The following is a 19,378-nucleotide window of genomic DNA, read 5'->3' on the forward strand; positions in this document are numbered from 1 at the left end:
GCGTCAAACAGAGTAGACAGTTTTTATTATTGTCTCACGAGCTCTGGTAAATAATTTTGGCTCTCGACTCCCGAAGAAGAAATTCTAAACCGTAGTGCATGTTCAAATCTTCAGGCTAGACGATGAAACTTCTAGAACTTGTCGAGAAAACTTTTTCTTCCGAGTCACGTCGTCGCTGGTCCGTCAGCTATAATTAAATCTCTCCTGCTCGCACGCATGTTGCAGCAGCAAGAAAGGGTATTTTTATTTTGCTCTGAACTGTGAGTTGGGGTGATCACTCTGTTGCGTCAGGTATAATGCACCAAATATACAGTTTATAAATACATGTTCATTCACAGCGCTGCTGCTGTTTTTGGCACTACCGGAAATCACGGATGTTGTTTTTCAAAATTCCGGATTCTACTTTGTTGCAGCCGGAAGTATTTTTCACGCTTGATAAATAACGGAAATTCCCTTGTGTGGGTGTTCGTTTAGACGGACCAATAAGAGACCTTGGGTGTATGATCGTGTCATCATCCAGGTACTACCCATATCCTCCTTCCCCAGTGTGGATGACATTGTGCTGCTGGAAGCAAAAACGTAACACAGTGTCAGCATTCTTCTTCTGGATACCTCCGGTTTCGGTCACTTATTCATTGTAATCGAGCTTCAAGAGAAACTTAATAGATGGCAGCGAAATTACATAGATAAAAAAAAGCAGGAAAAAAAAACATAGCTTACGGCAGGCCAATCCCAGATGCGGGTTTTGTTGTCATCATTGCAGGTGAGCACACAACATTCACATTTTTATCTCTCTTTGGTTGTGAGTTGTGGGCGTTGGGATTACGTACGTAGAGCTGTTGTGTGCATTTTATCGAAGAAGTTTTTATTGCGAAGCCGCTAGCCAAAAAGGTTTGTCGTCCGCAGTGTTTTATATAGTCTCTCTCTCTTGCAGCAGCAGCAGCCAAGATTTGTAAAAGGTGTACCCAACACACCTGATTGAAGAGCCAACTATCGCTTCGGGCGTGAATTTTTAATCAAGTGTCGGACATATTTCCTTTAGCCATCACCCTTTGAATTCAACATCCATGCTGAAAGGAACTCATGACGGAGGAGTTCTAAGTGAAATGAGCAGCTAACCGAATTTTTCAAAAATTAAAGGTAAATTTTTTGAAAATATTCTTTGTTAACACATTATACTTACCTTTGTTTGTTTAGATGGGATTCTCTTCTAGCCTCCAAGGTAAAAGTTCCCATGAAGCATTGTTGCAACGGCAAGATGCAGAATTGAAACTTCTTGAGAATCTCAAACGATGGCTGGTGCTTAGGATAAAATGTGACAGAGATTATGCCAGTGCATTGGTTTCTCTAACATCGATTACATCAAAATTTGAAAAAAGTGAAGAGCTATCAGGAAGCTTGTTATCGCAGGCTGTACACACAGCAATAGAAAATTCTGAAACAATTGCAAGTCTTTTAAAGCAAAATGCAGATTATCTTTCAAACGTTACTTTAGAAAAGTTGAATGCCCTTTTAAATGATAAGAGAAATACTCGCAAGTTTTACCAAGAAGAGTATAATAGATTGATTACTGAATCACAATCTCTTCAAGACTCTGTTCACAGAGCCAAAATTGAATATGAAAAATCAGTTGATGGTTACAAAGCAGCCTATAGTAAATATGAAGAATTGACTTTAAACCCAAAGAGTAAAGGATCTAGTAAAAAATCGGAAGAAGTGATAAAAGAAAAATTTCAACGTGCAGTTAAACGACTTCATATTGCGCACAACGACTACGTGCTTAATCTTCTCGAATCTGCTGATTACGAACGAGACTTTCGCACTGTACTTCTACCAGGTATAAATAATTCGCAACAATAAATAACATTTTGCAGTTGCCCTACAAAGATGTCGCTCTAATAACATTCGCTTTTGTTTATTTTACAGGCCTTTTAGAGTTTCAACAGGTTGTCCAAGAAGATATATTACATCAGTGCCATACAGTCATCGAGGAGATATCGCAGTATTCCGACTTTAGTTCAGAGCCGTTTAAGTTATTATTTAAAATGCTTCAATCGCGAGTGGAAGAGATTACTGCTGAAAACGAATTTAAAGAGTTTATTGAGAAGAACAAATCAGCCCCAATTGCTGCTCAACCTCCCATTTTCGACGCTAAATTGAGTGCCCTGCAGGATAATAACCATTCCAATCCATTGAGGCCGGACAGAGTAGCCGTTGATGATTTGACATTGGAAGCGCTCAAACAAAAGTTGCGTTTACTGGAACAGAGATTGAGTTCCGTGCAAAGTGAATTGGCATTAAAGGTTGCTGCACTACAAAAAATCGAAGCTGAATTCGCAGTATTAAAAAAAGCCGATTCTTCGGGAAAGGAGTAAGTACTTGATAAAACAAAATTAACATTTAAACGTATTTTAACGGTTTTGTTGATTTTATAGTTTATCAAATATCAGGCGCCAAATAGAAGGATGTCGGAGACAGGTGGATGAATTTCGTTGCCTAGAGCAAAAATGGCAGCGCCAAGTGGACACGATTGGTGAAGCCGTGACGGCCTTGTCCGGGCAAGTGCCTTCCGGATGTGAGCTGCACCTAGTAAACGAATCGGTGTCACAATCGGCCAGCCTGGACGAACTCAATACGGTAACTAATACACCATCTTATGTATTAGCATGTAAATTCAGCTTGAGCATGGACTAAAACAAAGTGCATGAACAAATACAGCCATCTCTGATGACGACGGGAAATAATAATACGTCGGTGGGGAAACGAAGAGGCCAGTCGTTGGTGGACATTTTGAAGCGGCCATTTAGTCGCAAGTCGATGACACCTCCAGCATCACCCGGTAGCCAATTAAAGTCTAATCAAGACGTCCAAGATGAATCAGCTGCAACCAAAGTCGAGGAGGCAACGGGTGTTCAACCTGTTCCACAGGAAAATGTTATTACGCCCGAAACTGAAGAGAATACCGCCGTTTCGCTTACTACTCTTCAGGCGGCGCCTGTTCTCGAAAATGGCCAGAATCCCGACATATTCCCTCTTCCTCTTCCACCTACCCCGAATGTTTCACCATCAGCAGTAAGTGTAGCATGAAATCGCATTAACCTTCACCTCAGCACTGTCAATAGTATATCTTTTGATATTGCGCCATTATTTGTTTATTGAGATTAAAATCTTGTTGATTTAGAATGCCAAAATCGCCGCAGGATTATCAGAAAAGGAGTGGTTTCACGGAGTGCTCCCTAGGGTAAGTAATCTGCTGACGCAACTTTGGCCTGAACTTGAACCTTTGTTACTTTTACTTCGCAGGAGGAAGTTGTCCGGTTGCTAGTAAACGATGGGGACTTCCTGGTTCGCGAAACGACACGTCACGAAGAACGCCAAGTATTATTATTTAAAAAACAATCATCATTCAGAACATGTTTTTTAAATAACAAATTTGATTACTCATAGGTCGTGTTATCGGTAGCTTGGGCCGGGCACAAACATTTCATCGTCCAGACAACTGCTGAAGGCCTGTATCGGTTCGAAGGTCCAGCTTTCCCTACGGTGGAGGAATTGATTGCCCACCAGCAAGAGTGTGGACTGCCAGTTACTACAAAGTCTGGTGCTATTTTGAAGCGGTCAGTGCCTAGAGAGACTTGGGAATTAAATAATGACGACGTAGAACTGGTTGAGAAAATAGGAAGTGTAAGTGTGTGTTTAAATTTGAACGAAATCTTAGCCTGAAGTAACTTACACATTCAACAGGGTAATTTTGGCGATGTCTATCGGGCTCGATTGCGACATACTGGGGTTTTGGCAGCCGTTAAAACGTGCCGCCATACACTTCCTGACGAACAAAAAAAGAAATTTTTGCAAGAAGGTCGTATATTGAAACAATACGAACACCCGAATGTTGTGCGGTTTATCGGTATCTGTGTACAAAAACAACCCATCATGATTGTCATGGAATTGGTGCCAGGGGGGTCCTTGCTGAATTATTTGCGTCAAAAAAATGTTCAGTTAACCATCAAACAATTGATGGCTATGTGCGTGGATGTTGCCGCCGGCATGGCCTACTTAGAATCACGTAATTGTATCCACCGTGATTTAGCTGTTCGCAATTGCCTTGTCGGTAAGTTATATTTTTTTAATCTTACAATCTTGCCTTAAGCGTTCCTTAACAAGGTTTCCCATTACTTTTGATTAAAAGGTGAAAATAATGTGGTCAAAATCTCGGATTTTGGAATGTCCCGCGAGGAGCAAGAGTATATCGTTTCGGACGGAATGAAACAGATTCCGATCAAGTGGACGGCTCCCGAAGCACTGAATTACGGGAAATATACATCCCTGTGCGACGTTTGGAGTTTCGGGGTTCTCTGCTGGGAAGTCTTTTCTCGAGGCGGAACGCCATACAGCGGTCTATCCAACACAAGATCTAGACAAATGATTAGTGCAGGTAATCATAATACATGCTTCTCCGAGTCCTCTCGATGCACAAAAACCTGATTTCACCAATGAAAACTTTTAATCATTCAAGGTTATCGAATGCCCGCACCTGAAGGGACTCCCGATGAAATGTATCGACTGATGCGTCGTTGCTGGGAATATGAACCTGAACGACGGCCACATTTTGAAGAAATTTGTGGCATACTGGACGAGATGATGAAAGGAATCTCATAAGAAATTATCTAGCACAAACAAAGTTGAAAACAGAGCCATATAATGATCAAATCATTTATTAATCCGATCACGATGTTACTTCGTTTCTGTATGATGAAACTGGCAGCTTGTTTCGCCATTGATGTTACGGTGCTATATGTTTTTACTTGAGTTGCATGCAAATTTATCATAGTTCTTGTTTTTGTTTTCAAAGTATTTTAAAAAGCTACCGAAAAAAGTCTATTTAAGTCTAATTAGCCTAAAAAAAGATCTTCCTGATTTATACTGCCCGGTCTAACCATTTGTATTCTTTGATTTTTTTTTTTTTTTTTTTTTAAATTCCCTTTTTGTTCTGAAATGCAAAAATAAACCGTCCCTGGTGCCTTAGAAATAAATTATTTATTTCGTTCAACACTGACCTGGTGACAAAGCAATATATTGCATTTCGTGGCCAAATTGGAGGTGTCAGGAATTGATGAGTTTGTTGTTGTTTTGATTACTGCCAAGTCACGAAGGTGAACCCCTACGGACACGCAGTGAATTTTTTAAGATCAAAATGATTTTCAAATGATCAAAATTTGAAAATAATCACCTGAAAAAAACGGTGGGACATTCATATAAGGTTTCGAAAAGACTTTCTCAAACACAGTCTACAGCCAATAGCCGAAGGTTCCATGCATTCGGTACTCTCTCCAGATTTCTTGGGATTTGCAATCAGAGTAAGACAAGTTTAAATGCATTATAACTGGTGGTCAAATTTTAAATAAATCAATGAATGCAACCAAATGGAGAAACTCACCCCGTTACGTTTCCTATGGCAGTTTTTCCTCATTTCTATCCGTGTTGTCTGTTTTTTTCAATATGCATTGTCAATGGCAATGGGCAGTCAGTAACAGAATCTTTGGTCTTGGACTTTTCCTTGTTCTAAGAGCGAACCAATCTTATATTAATAATTTGCATTTCAGGCTTTCAACTTCAGACGCTGTTTGGACTTCAGCTGAGTAACACTGTCGGTTGCTAATCCAGTGTCCCTGATTGAAAATGCGTCCGAGGTTTTCCATTCCACTCATGGTGCGCACAGCTTTCGCTGAGTTCGTCGGAACATACGTTTTGGTTGTAAGTGAATTCAAATCCAATCGACATAATTATTTTCTAATTTAAATGTGATTTTAATAAACTGGGAAACTTTCGCTTTGAAGGTTATTGGCAACGGAAGTGTAGCGCAAGCCCAATTGACTCACGGCCAGAAAGGTGACTATTCAATTTTCTTCAATCTCAATTAAAATGTGTGTCCTAATTAAATTAAAACAACAAACAAACAATTACAAATGTTAAAATTCAATTAAAGGTGACTATTTCGCGATCAATTGGGGTTGGGCTCTCGGCTGTGTTCTCGGCGTTTTAATTTCGGCCAATGTATCAGGTATTGTCCCTTCACTTTAGTTACGCATGTTTGGAATGAATTATTCAAATGACGGAATCAATCAAAAACTTTTTTGACAAGTTAAGTGGTTTTCACATTTCGATAAAAAAATGCTTTGCATGCCTCTTTTGTGGTTTTAAGGTGGCCACTTAAATCCTGCAGTTACACTGGCCCTGGCCATTACTCGTAGATTCGAATGGAAAAAACTACCCGTTTACTGGCTCGCGCAATATCTAGGAGCTCTGACTGCGTCTGGAACGGTTTTAGGGGTTTATTACGGTACTTTCAAAATACGAAATCAGTCCTTTCAAAATTAAGAACTAATTAGAATATCTTCAGAGGCAATCATGCAAGGGAAAGTGAATGGCGAATTCCGCATTCATAAAGACTCGTCTGACCCAGGTTTCTTCATTTAGAAAATAAACTAACGAATAAATTATAATAAATTATACCTTTCAATCCAGGATCGGCTTCAATTTTTGCAAATTATCCGGCTCCTTACTCGTCGGCTGGTCTCTGTTTGGTCGAAGAGGTTCTTGTTTAAAATGGCCACTCCATTTCAAATTAAAATTGTATTAATTATTTTTCCATAGATATTAGCTACCATGATTTTCATGCTGGTCATTTGCGTAACAACGGATAAAAGATATACGAAAATACCTGCCTTCTTGCAGCCCCTATTTATTGGTTTCGCGTTACTGGCTATTGGAATTTCATATGGAGCAAACAGCGGCTACGCTTTGAATCCGGTAAAGTTTGATACATTTCTTTTAAATTAACATAAAAAAAATGTAATTTTAATACTTACCTTTCTCCAAAAGGCTCGAGATCTGGGTCCTCGCATAACATCGTACTTAGGTGGATGGGGAACGGGAGTTTTCAGGTAAGCAGAATGTTTTTTCTTGTTAACCAAATAACTTTCTTAAATGAATAACATAACTGTTTTGTCTAAAATTGATATTATCCTACTTTAGCTTCAGGGACTACAACTGGTTTTGGATCTTTATCGTGGGGCCACACATCGGTGCCATTTTGGGAGTTTGCATCTTTCAACTTCTCTTGAAGCTCCATCAATCCAATGCTCTAGATCTTACAAAGGTTGAGCATGATCAGCAAATTCAACGTAAGGAACAGGAGCAGCATGACATTGAACTGAATAACATCAAGGCGATTCATGATGACCATCATGCCCACGCGGTAGTCGAATTACCAAGGATAGGCCTACGCTGGTAAACCGCACGCTAAAACGTCGAGAAAACCAACAATTCTACTATTGTAAATCGAAGATTAAGCTAAAAATTAGTTCGTATCCTAAATGTAAAGTTAAAATCAGATATAAAAGTTTCCTAAACATTGGTAAAAGATTAAGACAAACTAAATAATCGTCTTGTTAACCTATTAACCATACATTAAAAAAAAAACAAAAAACGTGAAGATGACATTGAGCAGACTTTCAAGGTGATCGGGAAATACACCCTTGTTTTGCCATATAAGTTAAGTGTATGATTTCTAGTATCAACATTCTCCGACAAATTTGCTGTACCCTTGGTATTTAACTTAATGAAATCCATTAAACGGACTGCAAATTCCTTTCATCCGTGACACAGTTCACTTTCTTTAGTTTAGCATAGTTCGACATCAAATCAGAATACAAGTAAGATGTTGACAAGCGATGAATTGGCCTGTTCTGGAAAGCACTCAATCACTTTGATCCTAACAAAAAGTGACATTTCAATAACAGGCAATTAATGAGAGACAAGACAGCAACCTTACCGAAGGGTCGCATTCAGCGCAATGCCATGAATAACCGCGCTGCTTAGGCGTCTTTTTTAGAGGTGGATCAAGGCAACCAAAGTGGAACACTCGCTGGCATTCGTCGCAACTTTCAAAACAAACATCATTACCATACAATTATGAATCAATCTTTCTAACGAGCAATTTGTAGATAACGAGGTAAGACAGCTAGACTTACCTAACGGTGTCTGACTTGATTCCGTTGCGTGAGCAAGCTGAACAAACAATGGATACTACAGGAGTACGCATTGCACTCTCTACAAACGCGGTGACAGAGCTTGGTTCTGGACGGGTGGCGGAAGGGCTACGACTTCGGGCCTAAAAAAGTAATTGAAACATAAGAATCAAACAAGAATATCGAGGATGTCACGCTAATACCGGTTGTGAATGATCTGAATCCGAATTTGTGAAGATGAAGGGAAATCCTGATTGCGTGGCTTTAGGCAGGATAGGTTTCAATTTTATCATGAGTTTCGGTACTTCAGCATGTTGTGAAGACGCCATGGAGGAGTTACCGTTGGTCCTGTAGTTCGGAGAGATCGTCAACTGAGCAACACGTTCAGCTTTAGTTGAAACAGGCGTAACTGAATGATCCAACTGATCGAATCGTGTAGACCCCGAAGGAATAGATTTCAAGGATACGGCCAGCGATTCACTAGTATCCTCCATTCTAGCTTTCTTCTGTTTGTGCACTAAATAAGGCGAGGCAGATTTCATCACTCGCTTAAGAACCATTCGTGGACTCACATCATTGGTGTTGGAAGATCCACTCTGGCCTTCTTGTACCATATTCGAGAAGCGATTTGAGGGCCCCGCTAGTCACAACCATTACTATTATTAATATTTTTAATTACATTTCTGTGGATGAAAAAACAATACCTCGAATATCGGCCACCCAGAAATCTTGCGAGCTCTGGTTGGAGTTTTCGGTCTGGGATGGAACACTTTCGATGCTATCTCGATTCGGCCGAATTTTAGAAGGAGACGAAGGTCGACCAGATCGACGCCCACTAGAGGTGCCTTCTTCAATACCTCGTCGTGGACTTGAAGGATGATTAAAGCCACGCTTGGGAGAAACAGCTGACAGAATGTGATGTAACGTGTTCAACTGATTTCGGTAAGCCGTTTCCCGATTTTTAAGTAAATTCTGCTCCTCAATAAGGCAATCATAACGCAATCGCCATTGCTTTTCACTATCATCCAGTTCCCGAGATTCCTCTTTCATGGAAGTAGTCTAAACATCAAGATCAAGGTAAATATAACGGAAAAGAATCGAGAAATTGGTTGAAAAAAAAAACTGCAACAAACCTGTTCCCTAAGTTGAGCAATTCTGCGTTCTCTATCGATGACATAAGCGATAAATTCAACAGAGAAAGCTGGTGGTATGTGCCATTTCTTCGGAAGGTCGGCCAACGCTGATACTTGAGCTTCGCGTACCTCTTCCGCTTCGACATCGACAGCCATAAGGACAGCTTTAGAGCGTAATCTTCTCACGGCAGACGCACAGGTGGTTAGCAAACGAGGCATTTTTTGAGTTGGAACTAAAGGTACAATTGGTTAATTCAGTTGCAAAAACAAAGCAACAAAACACTCAGAAATACCCCAACTTGCACGAGGCCAATGTTTTGTTTGGAATTTGACTCGTTGACGCCCCAATTTGCGGAGAATCCGACGCAGGGACACATCTTCACCTTGTCCTGAAGTCAACAAATCGCGGCCAGTGTTTCTCTTGTTGGTCCACCAAACGAGATGTCGCTGATGAGACAAATAATTTTGTTTTCTTCTCCTGTTATAAAGTTAGGAAGATACATTAGTTTCTATACGAATATGAATAGCACCATAATCGTGTTACTTGATTGTGCTTTTTTCTGTGTGTAGTCTGCAATTTGCATAAAATGGATCTGCCGGAACAGTTTCTTCATGAAATGTCTCTGAAAGAAGTCCGTCGCGCTGGGCACTTTAATGAAAACCATAAATACAATCGGAATTGATAATGAAACCATCAAAGCGAAATCTAGGAATTACCAAGTGACGTGAAAAAATGTTCGGCACATTCCGGCGTCGCACCCGATACAGACCCCAGTTCTACTTAACCAAGGATCAGAACAAAGTGAGCACGATTTGGCACCCCATCGAGAATAAGGCATTTCAAACAAGGTGACCTGAACAACAATTTTAATCAGACGAAAAATTTGGCAAAGAACAAAGCAAAATATAGCCATACCTGAGTTAACTTGTCTAATTCACCAAACGCAATTCCCGGTGTATACAACGCACAGACTAGATGAACCCAAAGTCCAGTATCTGTCTCTTTGAGTGCTCCACCTAAAAACACCAAAAGTTATTATTTTTTGTTGGTTTGTTGTGTTTTACAAATCCACAACTGATTATTTACCTAGGTTAGGACACATCTGGCAAGGTGGATTTATAACATTTCCTTGGCAAGGTTCACAAAACCATGGTTCTGTTGAGCATGAAGAGGCAGTACTAGACACACTTCCACTTTCAGTTACACCATAGCACCCTATTGTATGGAAACATACATCTTAAAAATAGTCCTAACAAAAAAGAATCAATGTCTCACTAACCTTCATGTACTAATATACCACATGAGTCACATTCTACCACTTCATTTACATCTGAGCTGTGTGTACCCAGGCAAATGCAGCAAACTCTTACTTGTGGTATTTCTGGAGGCTACAAAAAGAATACAGAATGTTTCAAAATTTCATTGCAAAAATCTTGGAATATATTTACCAATTGATAATTTGTAACTTTACATGGGGCAATAGGTTCTTGTACCTTTGCACCAGGACTCTTTATTACTAAAAAAGGAAATAGTAAAGAGATTAAATAAGAACGGTGAATAAGTGCAGTGATTAAAAAAATTACACCTTCTGATAATGGGGCTGTTGATGATCCATTAACATGTGTGCTGTTCTGTTCAGATTCAGATAGTTCCACACTACTTTCTGGTTCTGATTCATCAATAGAATCGGATGATGAGCCAGATCCTGAATCAGAGTCATCTTCTTCAAGCTTGAAATCAGAGTCTTCTGATTCTGACTCTATTGTCAGTGGAAATAATTCAACTGTTGGAGTTGGTTTGACTCTTCTTTTACTAGGATCACGAGCCACTAAAAATAAACACCAAACTTTATTAGTTGATGATGAATAAAAACATGCACATTTTTCAACATACACATGGTCTTGTACATAAAATTGATATTCGGCAAATCGTCTGGCAATTTTTTTTCTGCATTATCACTCATGATGGAAATAAGTTGGATCAAACAAAGTTGGGCACACTGGTCCAATTTAAACGAAAAACACTTGTAACTGAAGATCGAAACGGGAGGCTTATTCACTTGGCGTTATCATCGGGAAATTAGATAATAGATTCTTCACTTCAAAGTAATGCATAAACTACATTAACTAGAAGAATTCTAACTTATTTCTTATCGATAACACAATTCGCGTTTGCCTCATTTGCCCCAATTGCCCGTCATTCTGCTTTCGAGCCACCTGGTGGAAACTAAGCACTAAAAGTTTTGATTTAACTTTTATACGTCGTTAAATAGGCCTAGGCCTAGCTACTCGAACTTTTTTTAATTCTCAAAAAATTAGTGGAACGCTTTAGGAAAATTCAGACTTGATTTTTTAAGCTAGCAAATAGTCAAACACGAAACACCCTCCAAAAATAAAGAGTTAACGACTTCGGACTTCGTGTATCGTGTGCAATCCCAGATTTCCCAGTAGTAAGCTAAGCTCAAGTTCACCCACGGGCGCTTTGAAAGGGATTATTGTAAATTTGTAAATTGTGTATGATCACTAATCAATTATTATAAAGTAAACTTAATTTTCAAAGATTGTATCCAGATTCCAAGACACTATTAATTACATTTAAATGATTTCCCCATAAACATTTTAAAAATTTTTTCAAACGCTGTCCCCAACAGCCAGCTTGGCGAAGTGCGGCAAAAAAAAATTAGGAATATTACGAACAATGAAAAGTTGAATTGATTGATGTGGCATCGCTGTATGTGATTGTTATGACGTCTGCTTTACTTGAGAATGGGATTACGTTTTGTTGTTTGATCCAGATCCCAGCAGTTTTTAACAGTTTAGAAAGTTTATTCTTTTTTAATATTCTATATTTAAGCATTATTAAAAGATGGATCCTGCATTGCTACGTGAACGCGAGGCTTTCAGGAAAAAGGCTTTCGCTACGCCAGTGTAAGTATTAAAAAATTATACATTATTGTTAGACGCCATAGAAAGATCATTGCTTTTGCCTTCCAGAGTTGAGAACAAAAAGAAAAAAGAAACAACTGAAGATGAGACAAAAAAGAAACCTAAACCACCTCCAAAATCCACTGCTGTGGCACCCAGAATTGATGCCACCAAGTAGAACCAAATACATAATATTTTGTTATTACAGAACTGGCATAACATTTCTTTTATTTAGCTACAAACACATGTCAGGTAGCTCACAATACAAATTTGGTGTATTGGCGAAAATTGTGAAGCATTTGAAGACATTGCATCAAGATGGAGGTGATCATGCTTTAAGTTTGGAGGATATTCTCGATGAAACTAATCAACTTGATGTTGGCATGAAAATTTCTCAGGTGATTATAAAATGTTCAAAATGTATGGTTAAATATTTTTTCCTAACTTGTTTACTTGTGGTCACTTCAATAGTGGTTGAGAACTGAAGCTTTGGGTAGCAACCCCAAAATTGATGTGACTTCTGATGGGAGATATATGTTCAAACCTCCTTACAGGATAAGGGATCGTAAAGGATTATTAAAGCTTCTGAGACAGACTGACTTAAAGGGCTTTGGAGGCATTCTTCTTGATGATATTCAAGAATCCTTACCAAATCATGAAAAAGTTTTGAAAGTATGTATTAAAAATTCCATTCTTCTTCCACGCCCTTTGAACAAATTTATACGGAATTTGTATTGCAGGCACTCGAAAAGGATATAGTCTATATCACCCGACCGATTGACAAAAAGAAAATACTATTTTACAATGACAAGACTGCGCATATGCCGATTGACGATGAGTTTCAAAAGCTTTGGCGCTCGGTTGCTGTTGACGGAATCGACGACAATAAGATTGAAGAGTATTTGGAGAAGCAAGGTATTCGTTCGATGCAGGACACAAGCCTCAAAGTCATGCCTGGGAAGCTCAAACGGAAAGCTGCACCGAAAAAGCGGACTTTCAAGAAACCTCGTGATAATGAGCATCTTAAAGAGATTTTGGAAGAATATGAATGAATTGTTAAAATATGCTACTCGTGTACTGTACTGATGTTTTAATGTCATTGTCGGCAAAAATTTCAACTTTGGATTTTGGATAATAAATAAATTACGTAAATTGAATGTGTACTTTTATCCCAGGAATATCGACTATGCTAGACAAATATACGTCATCGGGACAGTCCTAGAAATCTAGTGGTAAGCATACACTTTTGATTTGACCGTCTTCTAGCTGATCTTTATACATTTTATTTTGATACTTGGATCTGCTAAAGTGGCTTTTATAAGATCTTTCTGTGAGGTAGTTTGTTTAACTTAATGGTTTAGATAATTAAATTGTGTGCATGCCCGCAAAAAAACTTTCGTTTAACTCATCAAAACCAATGGCATCACAGGCTCTCGTTTGTTCATTGGATGCACTAGCTATTTACGCTTTTATTAATGAACAAATACAGTGTATTAATCACGAACTATTGTGTCTTGCACACTTTCGAGATGTGTTATCTTATCCAGTCAATTAGATTTCAACTCCGGAGTTCTTGCAGGGTTCTGCAATTAAATGGAATAAATAAATATTATAATTCCTACAATGCGTTTATAAATAATATCCCCTAATTACCAATTTTCTAGCACGAGTCTCAAGAATTCCAAATGCAAAATGATTGATCTGTAAAGGATTGAGTAAGTTAATTATGACCGTCATGGTTTACTGTGTTATCTTCTTACATAGATTTCTGAGGGAAGGGCAACTCCTTGAAACCGGTAAATTCTGGAATCTAGCCTGTGAACCTAATATGACAGAAGAACCCAATATTATTAAAATTCCAGAATTTCGCGAATCTAATGCGGCAACGAAATTATCACTAACCGCTGCTATTGAACACCGGCCAACTAAGGAGGTCGAAGCAATCATGGGACCTCGACTGATATCAATGTGATCACCTATGTATAGTTTAATTGAGATGTTAAGAAAAACAAGCTGCAAACATCATGAAATTATAATGCATATTCACTTACCACATCTGTAAACGGTAACAGTATTACCCGAACTCGATTTTGTGGCTATGTGAGGAATTTGATCAGCTTTAAAAACATTATCTTCAAACATTTTTAGCGCCACGGAAGAATCAATATCCAAACGTTGGAAGGTATGATTTTGCCGAACGAACTTCTGAAAGGTGGCCGCAATTTGTCGAAAATCGTTCTAAAAATGAGAATCCATTTGAAACTAATTTTACAAAAGATAAAAATGTTTGCTACTTTCTCACTTACTAGAGAAGGAACCCAGTCATCTAGACTTAGTTGAACATCATAAACAAAACTCCCACTTCTTACTGAATAAAAAAAACATCAATAAATATTATTTTCTTGAATTTATTATTATTACCATTTGCTGGTGGGAAACTATGAAGGGTAACTGAAATGTCATCTTGAAATGATCCTTCCACAACAGCACCTAAAAGATAACTGCAGCTTCTCCAGAATGTTTTGTTGACTAGTGACGCTTGATGTTGGTCTTCTGGCTTCATGCTCAGTAGTTTAAGGGTACAGTCACTTGGTATAGGACGATGCAAGTCCCAAATCTCTCCATTAACTTCAGCAACAACGGAATTCTTCATGAGATGTTCACTTATATCTACATAGTAATATGCATTAGCTTCCAAAAAAATATGACATGGCACGATTTTTAAACAAATGTTATACTTACGTTGAGCACAATTGTAAGGGGTAGACACCCCTTTATTCATGACCAGAGTTGTTGTTTCATTATCAAATCCTTCATAGGCCACTTCGATTTTCTCCAAACGCGGAATTAATGACTGTTGCCTTTTATATTCCTTATCAAAAATAGAAATACGTTTCCCACGAATTTCTTCGATTCGTAGCTTTGGTTGAACAATGTGAGCATTGCTAATTGAACTGAATTGCCCTACAAAAATGAACAGAATATCAATGTTAAAATAATTGGTACATAATTTATAAAACAGTGATCAGTGGATGGTTATTATTACTTGAAAATGTAGATAAAAATTGAAAACGTGTGACCGCCATGTTGTAGTAGATTTGGCAACAACTTTGTTAAAGTCAGATCGGCTCCGGCTGCAACAGCAAAAAAATTCTCGCCTTTGACCAATATACACGCACGCAACGTTTGTGCTAGAGGTGTTCGAAGATTCGTGAAGGCTGTAGAAAGATTTCGATCCAGAGTTTATTGGGGCGTCATTTTTTGACAGCAATTCGTGTTCAAACAACACATTTGATTTTCCACAAATGGCCTTAAATCCGCAGTATGATGCCATTGGACAAGCGTTTGCTCAGCAGTACTATTCAACATTCGACGAGCGAAATTTTGGAACCTTGATCAACTTTTACAATGTAAATATAAATTGTTTATATTTGGTTGGAAAATGCATTTAACATTTTTGTGTATTGATCAAGGCTGAAACTTCACTCATGACATTCGAAGGAATTCAGATCCAAGGTGCTCACAACATTATGGAGAAATTCAATGTAAGATTGGTTTACAATTAACAATTGGTTTTGTGAAACTAAACTTATCCCATGCTTTAGAGCTTAACTTTCCAGAAGATTCAGCACATCATCACTAAAGTTGACTGTCAACCTATGTTTGATGGAGGGATTTTAATCAATGTTCTGGGACAGCTGAAGACAGATGATGACCCACCCCATTCTTTTTCCCAAACATTTGTTTTAAAACCTATTAGTGATACTTTCTTTTTGCAACATGATATTTTCAGATTGGGAATTCATAGCGCCTAATTGTCTTGTGTGCTGCTAATTTTCTTTCCTGCCATTCTTTCAGGAATAAATGATATAGCCTTCATGCTTCAGTTTTTGAATTTGGAAATCTTGTTTCTTCCATTGGATTAACACTATTAACTTTCTCAGATGCAGTGTAACCCATTGCTTTTCCTCACTAAGAATACATGTTACCTGTGTATCAAACCATATCTTGCAAGGCAATAGCTTTAATTTTAATTATCAAGTTTGATCAATAATGAAACAACACACAGATATCATGTTGCCAAAGGCTAATTATATTTGAACTCCCAAAAAGAGACCCAGACACCAAAATGAAACGAGAAATGTGGGACGGCGTTCTTAACTTTTTATAGAGGGATCATTGCAGAACTTGTTTTGCCGAACTTAACGCATACAAGACTCGAACGGTTTCATTATGATGGTGTTTACAAACTTTTTTCTTTCAATAAAGGTACATGAGTAAGTACTGTAAAAGCGAAATTGGTGTGCTATCTCTTTTTCAAATGGTTAATGTTCAAATACTGAAATCTAACAATTTTTCTTATAAGAATCACGATTCATCGCCAAACTGCGTATAATCGCAAATGATGGAATTTACGGCTTTAAAAAAAAAATAAGTAAAACAATTATTTTGCGCACCTAATCTATTCATTACAAATGACCAAGAATCCGTTCGACTTTGATCTACGAAGTTCCTCCCTCATCTTAATTGTGGTTTTATAAAAGATCGTATTCTTATTTGACCGTCAACTCTTTGACGTTGACGGTCATATCGTTGTTATTCGGGAGAAGTTTCTCAACACTGGCACTATTGTTTGGCTCGAGTCCGTTTTCGATGCACGCGACCGGGCAAACAATCTTCTCCTCCGGATTCTTAACCACACAGTATCCGAAACGCGAGAGCACGCATTTTTGCAGCACCCAAAGTATAAACAACGGAACCGGAGTCATAATGGCAACGGCAACTGGGACCACTGTGTTGATGTCTGCTTCGGGCTGTTCCAGAGTAACACGTAAAATGAAGATTGCGATTCCAGTATTTTGAATACCCGTCTCGACTGCAATCGTCAGGGCATCAGGCCACGACTGACGCATTATAGCGGCTGCCATTCCGCCAAAAGTGTAGCCAAGGAGAACCAAACATGTCGCAGACAATAGGACCTGAAAAAGAATGACATTAGATTAGCATAGCGCTATTTGTTTTAAAATAATATGAAATGCTTACCATGCCATCCAATAGTTGAAGCATGTATAAATTGGCATAAACGCCAAAGCCGACAATGACACAAATGAAAAGTCCAGCAAGAGGTTTCAATGCTCTAGCCAAAACAGTTGCGACCTTGGGAAAGAAACGGCGAATCGCCAGTCCAATCTAAAAGAGACAAGAAAAATATTTAATGTGTTTCTTTTTAGTAACAAGAAAATTTTCAAGCATTTTGTTAATTTTCGTAGGCGTGGATTAAAAACTATCGGATTATAAAAATTTCAGCTCAAAAAGTAAATATTTGATTTTAAAACCAAATTCCTAATCTAACAGAAGGTATTCGAATCAGCTATTTACCATTAAAGGAACCACTAGTCCACCAGCTAGCGTAGCGATATTGCGGTAAGGCACAACGATATGGCCCTCGGCGAAAATTAAACGACCAAGCGTCATGGTCCAGAACGGCATCATAGCTGTAAGAAAAGCGATAATGACTAAAGGGTCCTTTAATGATTTATATAACACATACCGAAGGCTGCCAGAGTACTAAGGAACGTCATGGTGATGCTAAGATGGAGATTGCCACCTAAGATGTATGTCCACAAATTGGATCCTCCACCTCCAGGGCTGCATCCGGTGACAAATAAGCCCAGTTGGAGGGCAACATTGTTGGCTAAGAAGAGTTTGGCCAACCCGAAAGCACACTGTATACATCAAACAGAAAGGGTTAGTCGCTTGGGTAACGATTCAGATGAAATAATATCCAGTATAGAGGTCAAAAAGTAAATATACCAAGGGCATAAAGATGTATTGACAACAAAAACCAATGGCCGGTCCAATCGGTTTCTTCAACGTTGCCTTGACAATCTCCAAGTCCAGCATGCAGCCCATGTTGATAAAGGCAACCGATACCAAAATGGCTATGGTGTAGATGAAGGCTTTGTCAATGGCTCTGGCAGCGCGTATGACAGCCACTTTGGCAGGTTCCGACTGCGCAATTAGATCTTTGCCAGCATCCCGGCCGATGGAAATGTTTCCCCACAGCCTGACGACGACTTTAGTGTAGCCCAAAAAACGGGCAGTCAAATTGAAACTACCCGTCCAATTGGTATTGGGCGAGAAATCTTTGGAATCGCCCATGTATTGGACGCTGGCTATGTGCGGATCGGTAGTTGTCACTTCAACTTCCAGCGATCCTCTGTCATCAAAATCCTCCATATTAGCAATCTGGAATTCAATCATCTTGGTCTCGCCTTCGGTGATCTTTTCGCTCATTTCCGGTCCGAAGGCCACTTTTAGCTGCTTGGGTTGTTGCTGCGGCTTAGCGACTTGGATGTGCTGAGCCATCAACAACAGCGGAGCCACGCACAGCACGTAGAGCAGGATAATATGCAAGGGCCACAGCGGGCACATTCTAAAGCACCTGTGACAAGCAAAGCAAAAAGGAAAAATAAATTACCTTGATCAATGATTCAAAATTCGATTAATATGCAATCATATCCAATTATATAAGGAGAAAGAAACAAGTTCACTAGATCCAGAAGTAGACCTTACTTGGTCATCATTTTAAGTAAATCACGCCAATGGCACGTTTGTATTTTCTATTTGTGTCGTTTGACTCGCAATCATCGGAATTGCATAAGACACGAGATTGTTAGACACAATCAAGTAATCACTGAAAGCACGGTAAATAGGGATCTCTTCTTGTCAGAATAAAGCACGACCACTCTCGCCACTCGTGGTGACCAAGAACTAAAAGTCTCTATTGACTAAAAGACGAAAGACGACCTTATTTTCATGTTGTGTTATCGACTTCTCCGATGCGAAGAAATGTAAACGCCCTCCTCGTCGTCGTTGAGCTTTCCAAGATTAAGAAATGTTTAAAAAGATGCTGCGACTTTAAAAAAAAAAAAAAAGTTGGTCGAGAGAGATCACGAGATGTACTCAACCACCACGGCTTCCCAGTGGATTATTTACAAAAACGTCTCTTGAACGAAGGGACCAATGATGGCCCAAGATGACCTCTAGATTACACGGTTTTCTATTCGAGCAACATGCAGTGTTATGCTAACACGGAATAATGGGTACGAGCGTACTGACCCGGAGTGGCCCTGGCAGAAGCAATCGTGAATACGCACGACTTCCCATTAGAGATGGATCCGTGTTAAACCTCAGCAGTTTTCATCGGCATTAAACTTTGGAACCAAAACAGTGCGACGTGACATGCAGCACGTTAGCTCCCGATCTTCGAATAGCCACGCGAACCAT

General features: G+C 39.0%; 6 protein-coding genes and 1 long non-coding RNA gene across 8 annotated transcripts; 4 read left to right on the forward strand and 3 right to left on the reverse strand.

Moving 5' to 3' along the window:
• The first annotated feature begins 1,001 nt into the window (after nucleotides 1-1,001).
• LOC124340857 (tyrosine-protein kinase Fer-like) lies at nucleotides 1,002-5,030 on the forward strand. Of its 2 annotated transcripts, XM_046793593.1 has the most exons (11): nucleotides 1,002-1,140; nucleotides 1,198-1,837; nucleotides 1,927-2,371; nucleotides 2,436-2,637; nucleotides 2,719-3,072; nucleotides 3,182-3,241; nucleotides 3,304-3,378; nucleotides 3,448-3,684; nucleotides 3,745-4,111; nucleotides 4,190-4,435; nucleotides 4,517-5,030. In XM_046793593.1, exons 2-11 carry the CDS (start codon nucleotides 1,198-1,200, stop codon nucleotides 4,657-4,659), a joined length of 2,769 nt encoding a protein of 922 aa, XP_046649549.1. In that variant the 5' UTR covers nucleotides 1,002-1,140; the 3' UTR covers nucleotides 4,660-5,030. The 2 variants fall into 2 exon arrangements, with proteins under 2 accessions (XP_046649549.1, XP_046649550.1); XM_046793594.1 differs by lacking the exon at nucleotides 2,719-3,072.
• LOC124341548 lies at nucleotides 4,909-6,659 on the reverse strand. Its single transcript, XR_006918453.1, has 4 exons — nucleotides 6,514-6,659; nucleotides 5,438-5,562; nucleotides 5,231-5,338; nucleotides 4,909-5,161 (listed from the first exon to the last, which is right to left on the reverse strand). It is a non-coding gene; the product is annotated as an uncharacterized LOC124341548 (long non-coding RNA).
• Nucleotides 5,291-7,554, forward strand: LOC124341222 (aquaporin-9-like). Its single transcript, XM_046794230.1, has 10 exons — nucleotides 5,291-5,357; nucleotides 5,604-5,754; nucleotides 5,838-5,889; nucleotides 5,987-6,061; nucleotides 6,203-6,340; nucleotides 6,401-6,463; nucleotides 6,526-6,593; nucleotides 6,655-6,810; nucleotides 6,883-6,944; nucleotides 7,036-7,554. The coding sequence occupies exons 2-10, from the start codon at nucleotides 5,680-5,682 to the stop codon at nucleotides 7,292-7,294; spliced, it is 948 nt and encodes a 315-aa protein (XP_046650186.1). The 5' UTR covers nucleotides 5,291-5,357; nucleotides 5,604-5,679; the 3' UTR covers nucleotides 7,295-7,554.
• On the reverse strand, nucleotides 7,542-11,593 carry LOC124340893 (PHD finger protein 14-like). Its single transcript, XM_046793671.1, has 15 exons — nucleotides 11,058-11,593; nucleotides 10,750-10,992; nucleotides 10,613-10,680; nucleotides 10,444-10,552; nucleotides 10,251-10,379; nucleotides 10,080-10,180; nucleotides 9,881-10,017; nucleotides 9,708-9,812; nucleotides 9,457-9,641; nucleotides 9,164-9,396; nucleotides 8,735-9,089; nucleotides 8,234-8,670; nucleotides 8,034-8,173; nucleotides 7,835-7,943; nucleotides 7,542-7,774 (listed from the first exon to the last, which is right to left on the reverse strand). Exons 1-15 carry the CDS (start codon nucleotides 11,125-11,127, stop codon nucleotides 7,760-7,762), a joined length of 2,436 nt encoding a protein of 811 aa, XP_046649627.1. The 5' UTR covers nucleotides 11,128-11,593; the 3' UTR covers nucleotides 7,542-7,759.
• A 302-nt stretch (nucleotides 11,594-11,895) lies between these two features.
• LOC124341251 (general transcription factor IIE subunit 2-like) lies at nucleotides 11,896-13,245 on the forward strand. Its single transcript, XM_046794272.1, has 5 exons — nucleotides 11,896-12,091; nucleotides 12,158-12,262; nucleotides 12,324-12,486; nucleotides 12,560-12,760; nucleotides 12,829-13,245. The coding sequence occupies exons 1-5, from the start codon at nucleotides 12,030-12,032 to the stop codon at nucleotides 13,138-13,140; spliced, it is 843 nt and encodes a 280-aa protein (XP_046650228.1). The 5' UTR covers nucleotides 11,896-12,029; the 3' UTR covers nucleotides 13,141-13,245.
• Nucleotides 13,246-13,560: 315 nt separating this feature from the next.
• Nucleotides 13,561-18,949, reverse strand: LOC124341446. Its single transcript, XM_046794550.1, has 15 exons — nucleotides 18,665-18,949; nucleotides 17,903-18,533; nucleotides 17,640-17,814; nucleotides 17,468-17,583; nucleotides 17,132-17,278; nucleotides 16,666-17,067; nucleotide 16,016; nucleotides 14,831-15,052; nucleotides 14,510-14,758; nucleotides 14,395-14,456; nucleotides 14,140-14,326; nucleotides 13,991-14,064; nucleotides 13,849-13,911; nucleotides 13,742-13,789; nucleotides 13,561-13,671 (listed from the first exon to the last, which is right to left on the reverse strand). Exons 1-15 carry the CDS (start codon nucleotides 18,673-18,675, stop codon nucleotides 13,636-13,638), a joined length of 2,424 nt encoding a protein of 807 aa, XP_046650506.1. The 5' UTR covers nucleotides 18,676-18,949; the 3' UTR covers nucleotides 13,561-13,635.
• Nucleotides 15,203-15,974, forward strand: LOC124341417 (probable nuclear transport factor 2). The gene is made up of 3 exons (XM_046794516.1): nucleotides 15,203-15,498; nucleotides 15,562-15,633; nucleotides 15,694-15,974. Exons 1-3 carry the CDS (start codon nucleotides 15,394-15,396, stop codon nucleotides 15,901-15,903), a joined length of 387 nt encoding a protein of 128 aa, XP_046650472.1. The 5' UTR covers nucleotides 15,203-15,393; the 3' UTR covers nucleotides 15,904-15,974.
• Nucleotides 18,950-19,378: the final 429 nt, after the last annotated feature.

Source organism: Daphnia pulicaria, chromosome 5 (assembly GCF_021234035.1).
Source record: "Daphnia pulicaria isolate SC F1-1A chromosome 5, SC_F0-13Bv2, whole genome shotgun sequence".
Classification (NCBI taxonomy): Eukaryota; Metazoa; Arthropoda; class Branchiopoda; order Diplostraca; family Daphniidae; genus Daphnia; species Daphnia pulicaria.

Bases quoted from the DNA above. Each gene is read 5' to 3' on its own strand.
- LOC124340857 (XM_046793593.1), top strand. From the start codon at position 1,198: ATGGGATTCTCTTCTAGCCTCCAAGGTAAAAGTTCCCATGAAGCATTG. The intron at 1,838-1,926 runs GTATAAATAATT...TTTATTTTACAG, and splicing joins TCGCACTGTACTTCTACCAG to GCCTTTTAGAGTTTCAACAG. The intron at 3,073-3,181 runs GTAAGTGTAGCA...TTGTTGATTTAG, and splicing joins CGAATGTTTCACCATCAGCA to AATGCCAAAATCGCCGCAGG.
- LOC124341222 (XM_046794230.1), top strand. From the start codon at position 5,680: ATGCGTCCGAGGTTTTCCATTCCACTCATGGTGCGCACAGCTTTCGCT. The intron at 5,890-5,986 runs GTGACTATTCAA...ATTCAATTAAAG, and splicing joins ATTGACTCACGGCCAGAAAG to GTGACTATTTCGCGATCAAT. The intron at 6,464-6,525 runs GTTTCTTCATTT...CTTTCAATCCAG, and splicing joins TAAAGACTCGTCTGACCCAG to GATCGGCTTCAATTTTTGCA.
- LOC124340893 (XM_046793671.1), bottom strand. From the start codon at position 11,127: ATGAGTGATAATGCAGAAAAAAAATTGCCAGACGATTTGCCGAATATC. The intron at 10,181-10,250 runs GTAAATAATCAG...TGGTGTTTTTAG, and splicing joins CCAGATGTGTCCTAACCTAG to GTGGAGCACTCAAAGAGACA. The intron at 9,642-9,707 runs GTAACACGATTA...ACTTTATAACAG, and splicing joins ACAGAAAAAAGCACAATCAA to GAGAAGAAAACAAAATTATT.
- LOC124341251 (XM_046794272.1), top strand. From the start codon at position 12,030: ATGGATCCTGCATTGCTACGTGAACGCGAGGCTTTCAGGAAAAAGGCT. The intron at 12,263-12,323 runs GTAGAACCAAAT...TCTTTTATTTAG, and splicing joins CCCAGAATTGATGCCACCAA to CTACAAACACATGTCAGGTA. The intron at 12,487-12,559 runs GTGATTATAAAA...TCACTTCAATAG, and splicing joins TTGGCATGAAAATTTCTCAG to TGGTTGAGAACTGAAGCTTT.
- LOC124341417 (XM_046794516.1), top strand. From the start codon at position 15,394: ATGGCCTTAAATCCGCAGTATGATGCCATTGGACAAGCGTTTGCTCAG. The intron at 15,499-15,561 runs GTAAATATAAAT...GTATTGATCAAG, and splicing joins CCTTGATCAACTTTTACAAT to GCTGAAACTTCACTCATGAC. The intron at 15,634-15,693 runs GTAAGATTGGTT...CCCATGCTTTAG, and splicing joins ACATTATGGAGAAATTCAAT to AGCTTAACTTTCCAGAAGAT.
- LOC124341446 (XM_046794550.1), bottom strand. The intron at 17,068-17,131 runs GTAAGCATTTCA...ATTCTTTTTCAG, and splicing joins TTCAACTATTGGATGGCATG to GTCCTATTGTCTGCGACATG. The intron at 13,672-13,741 runs GTAATTAGGGGA...ATTTAATTGCAG, and splicing joins AGACTCGTGCTAGAAAATTG to AACCCTGCAAGAACTCCGGA.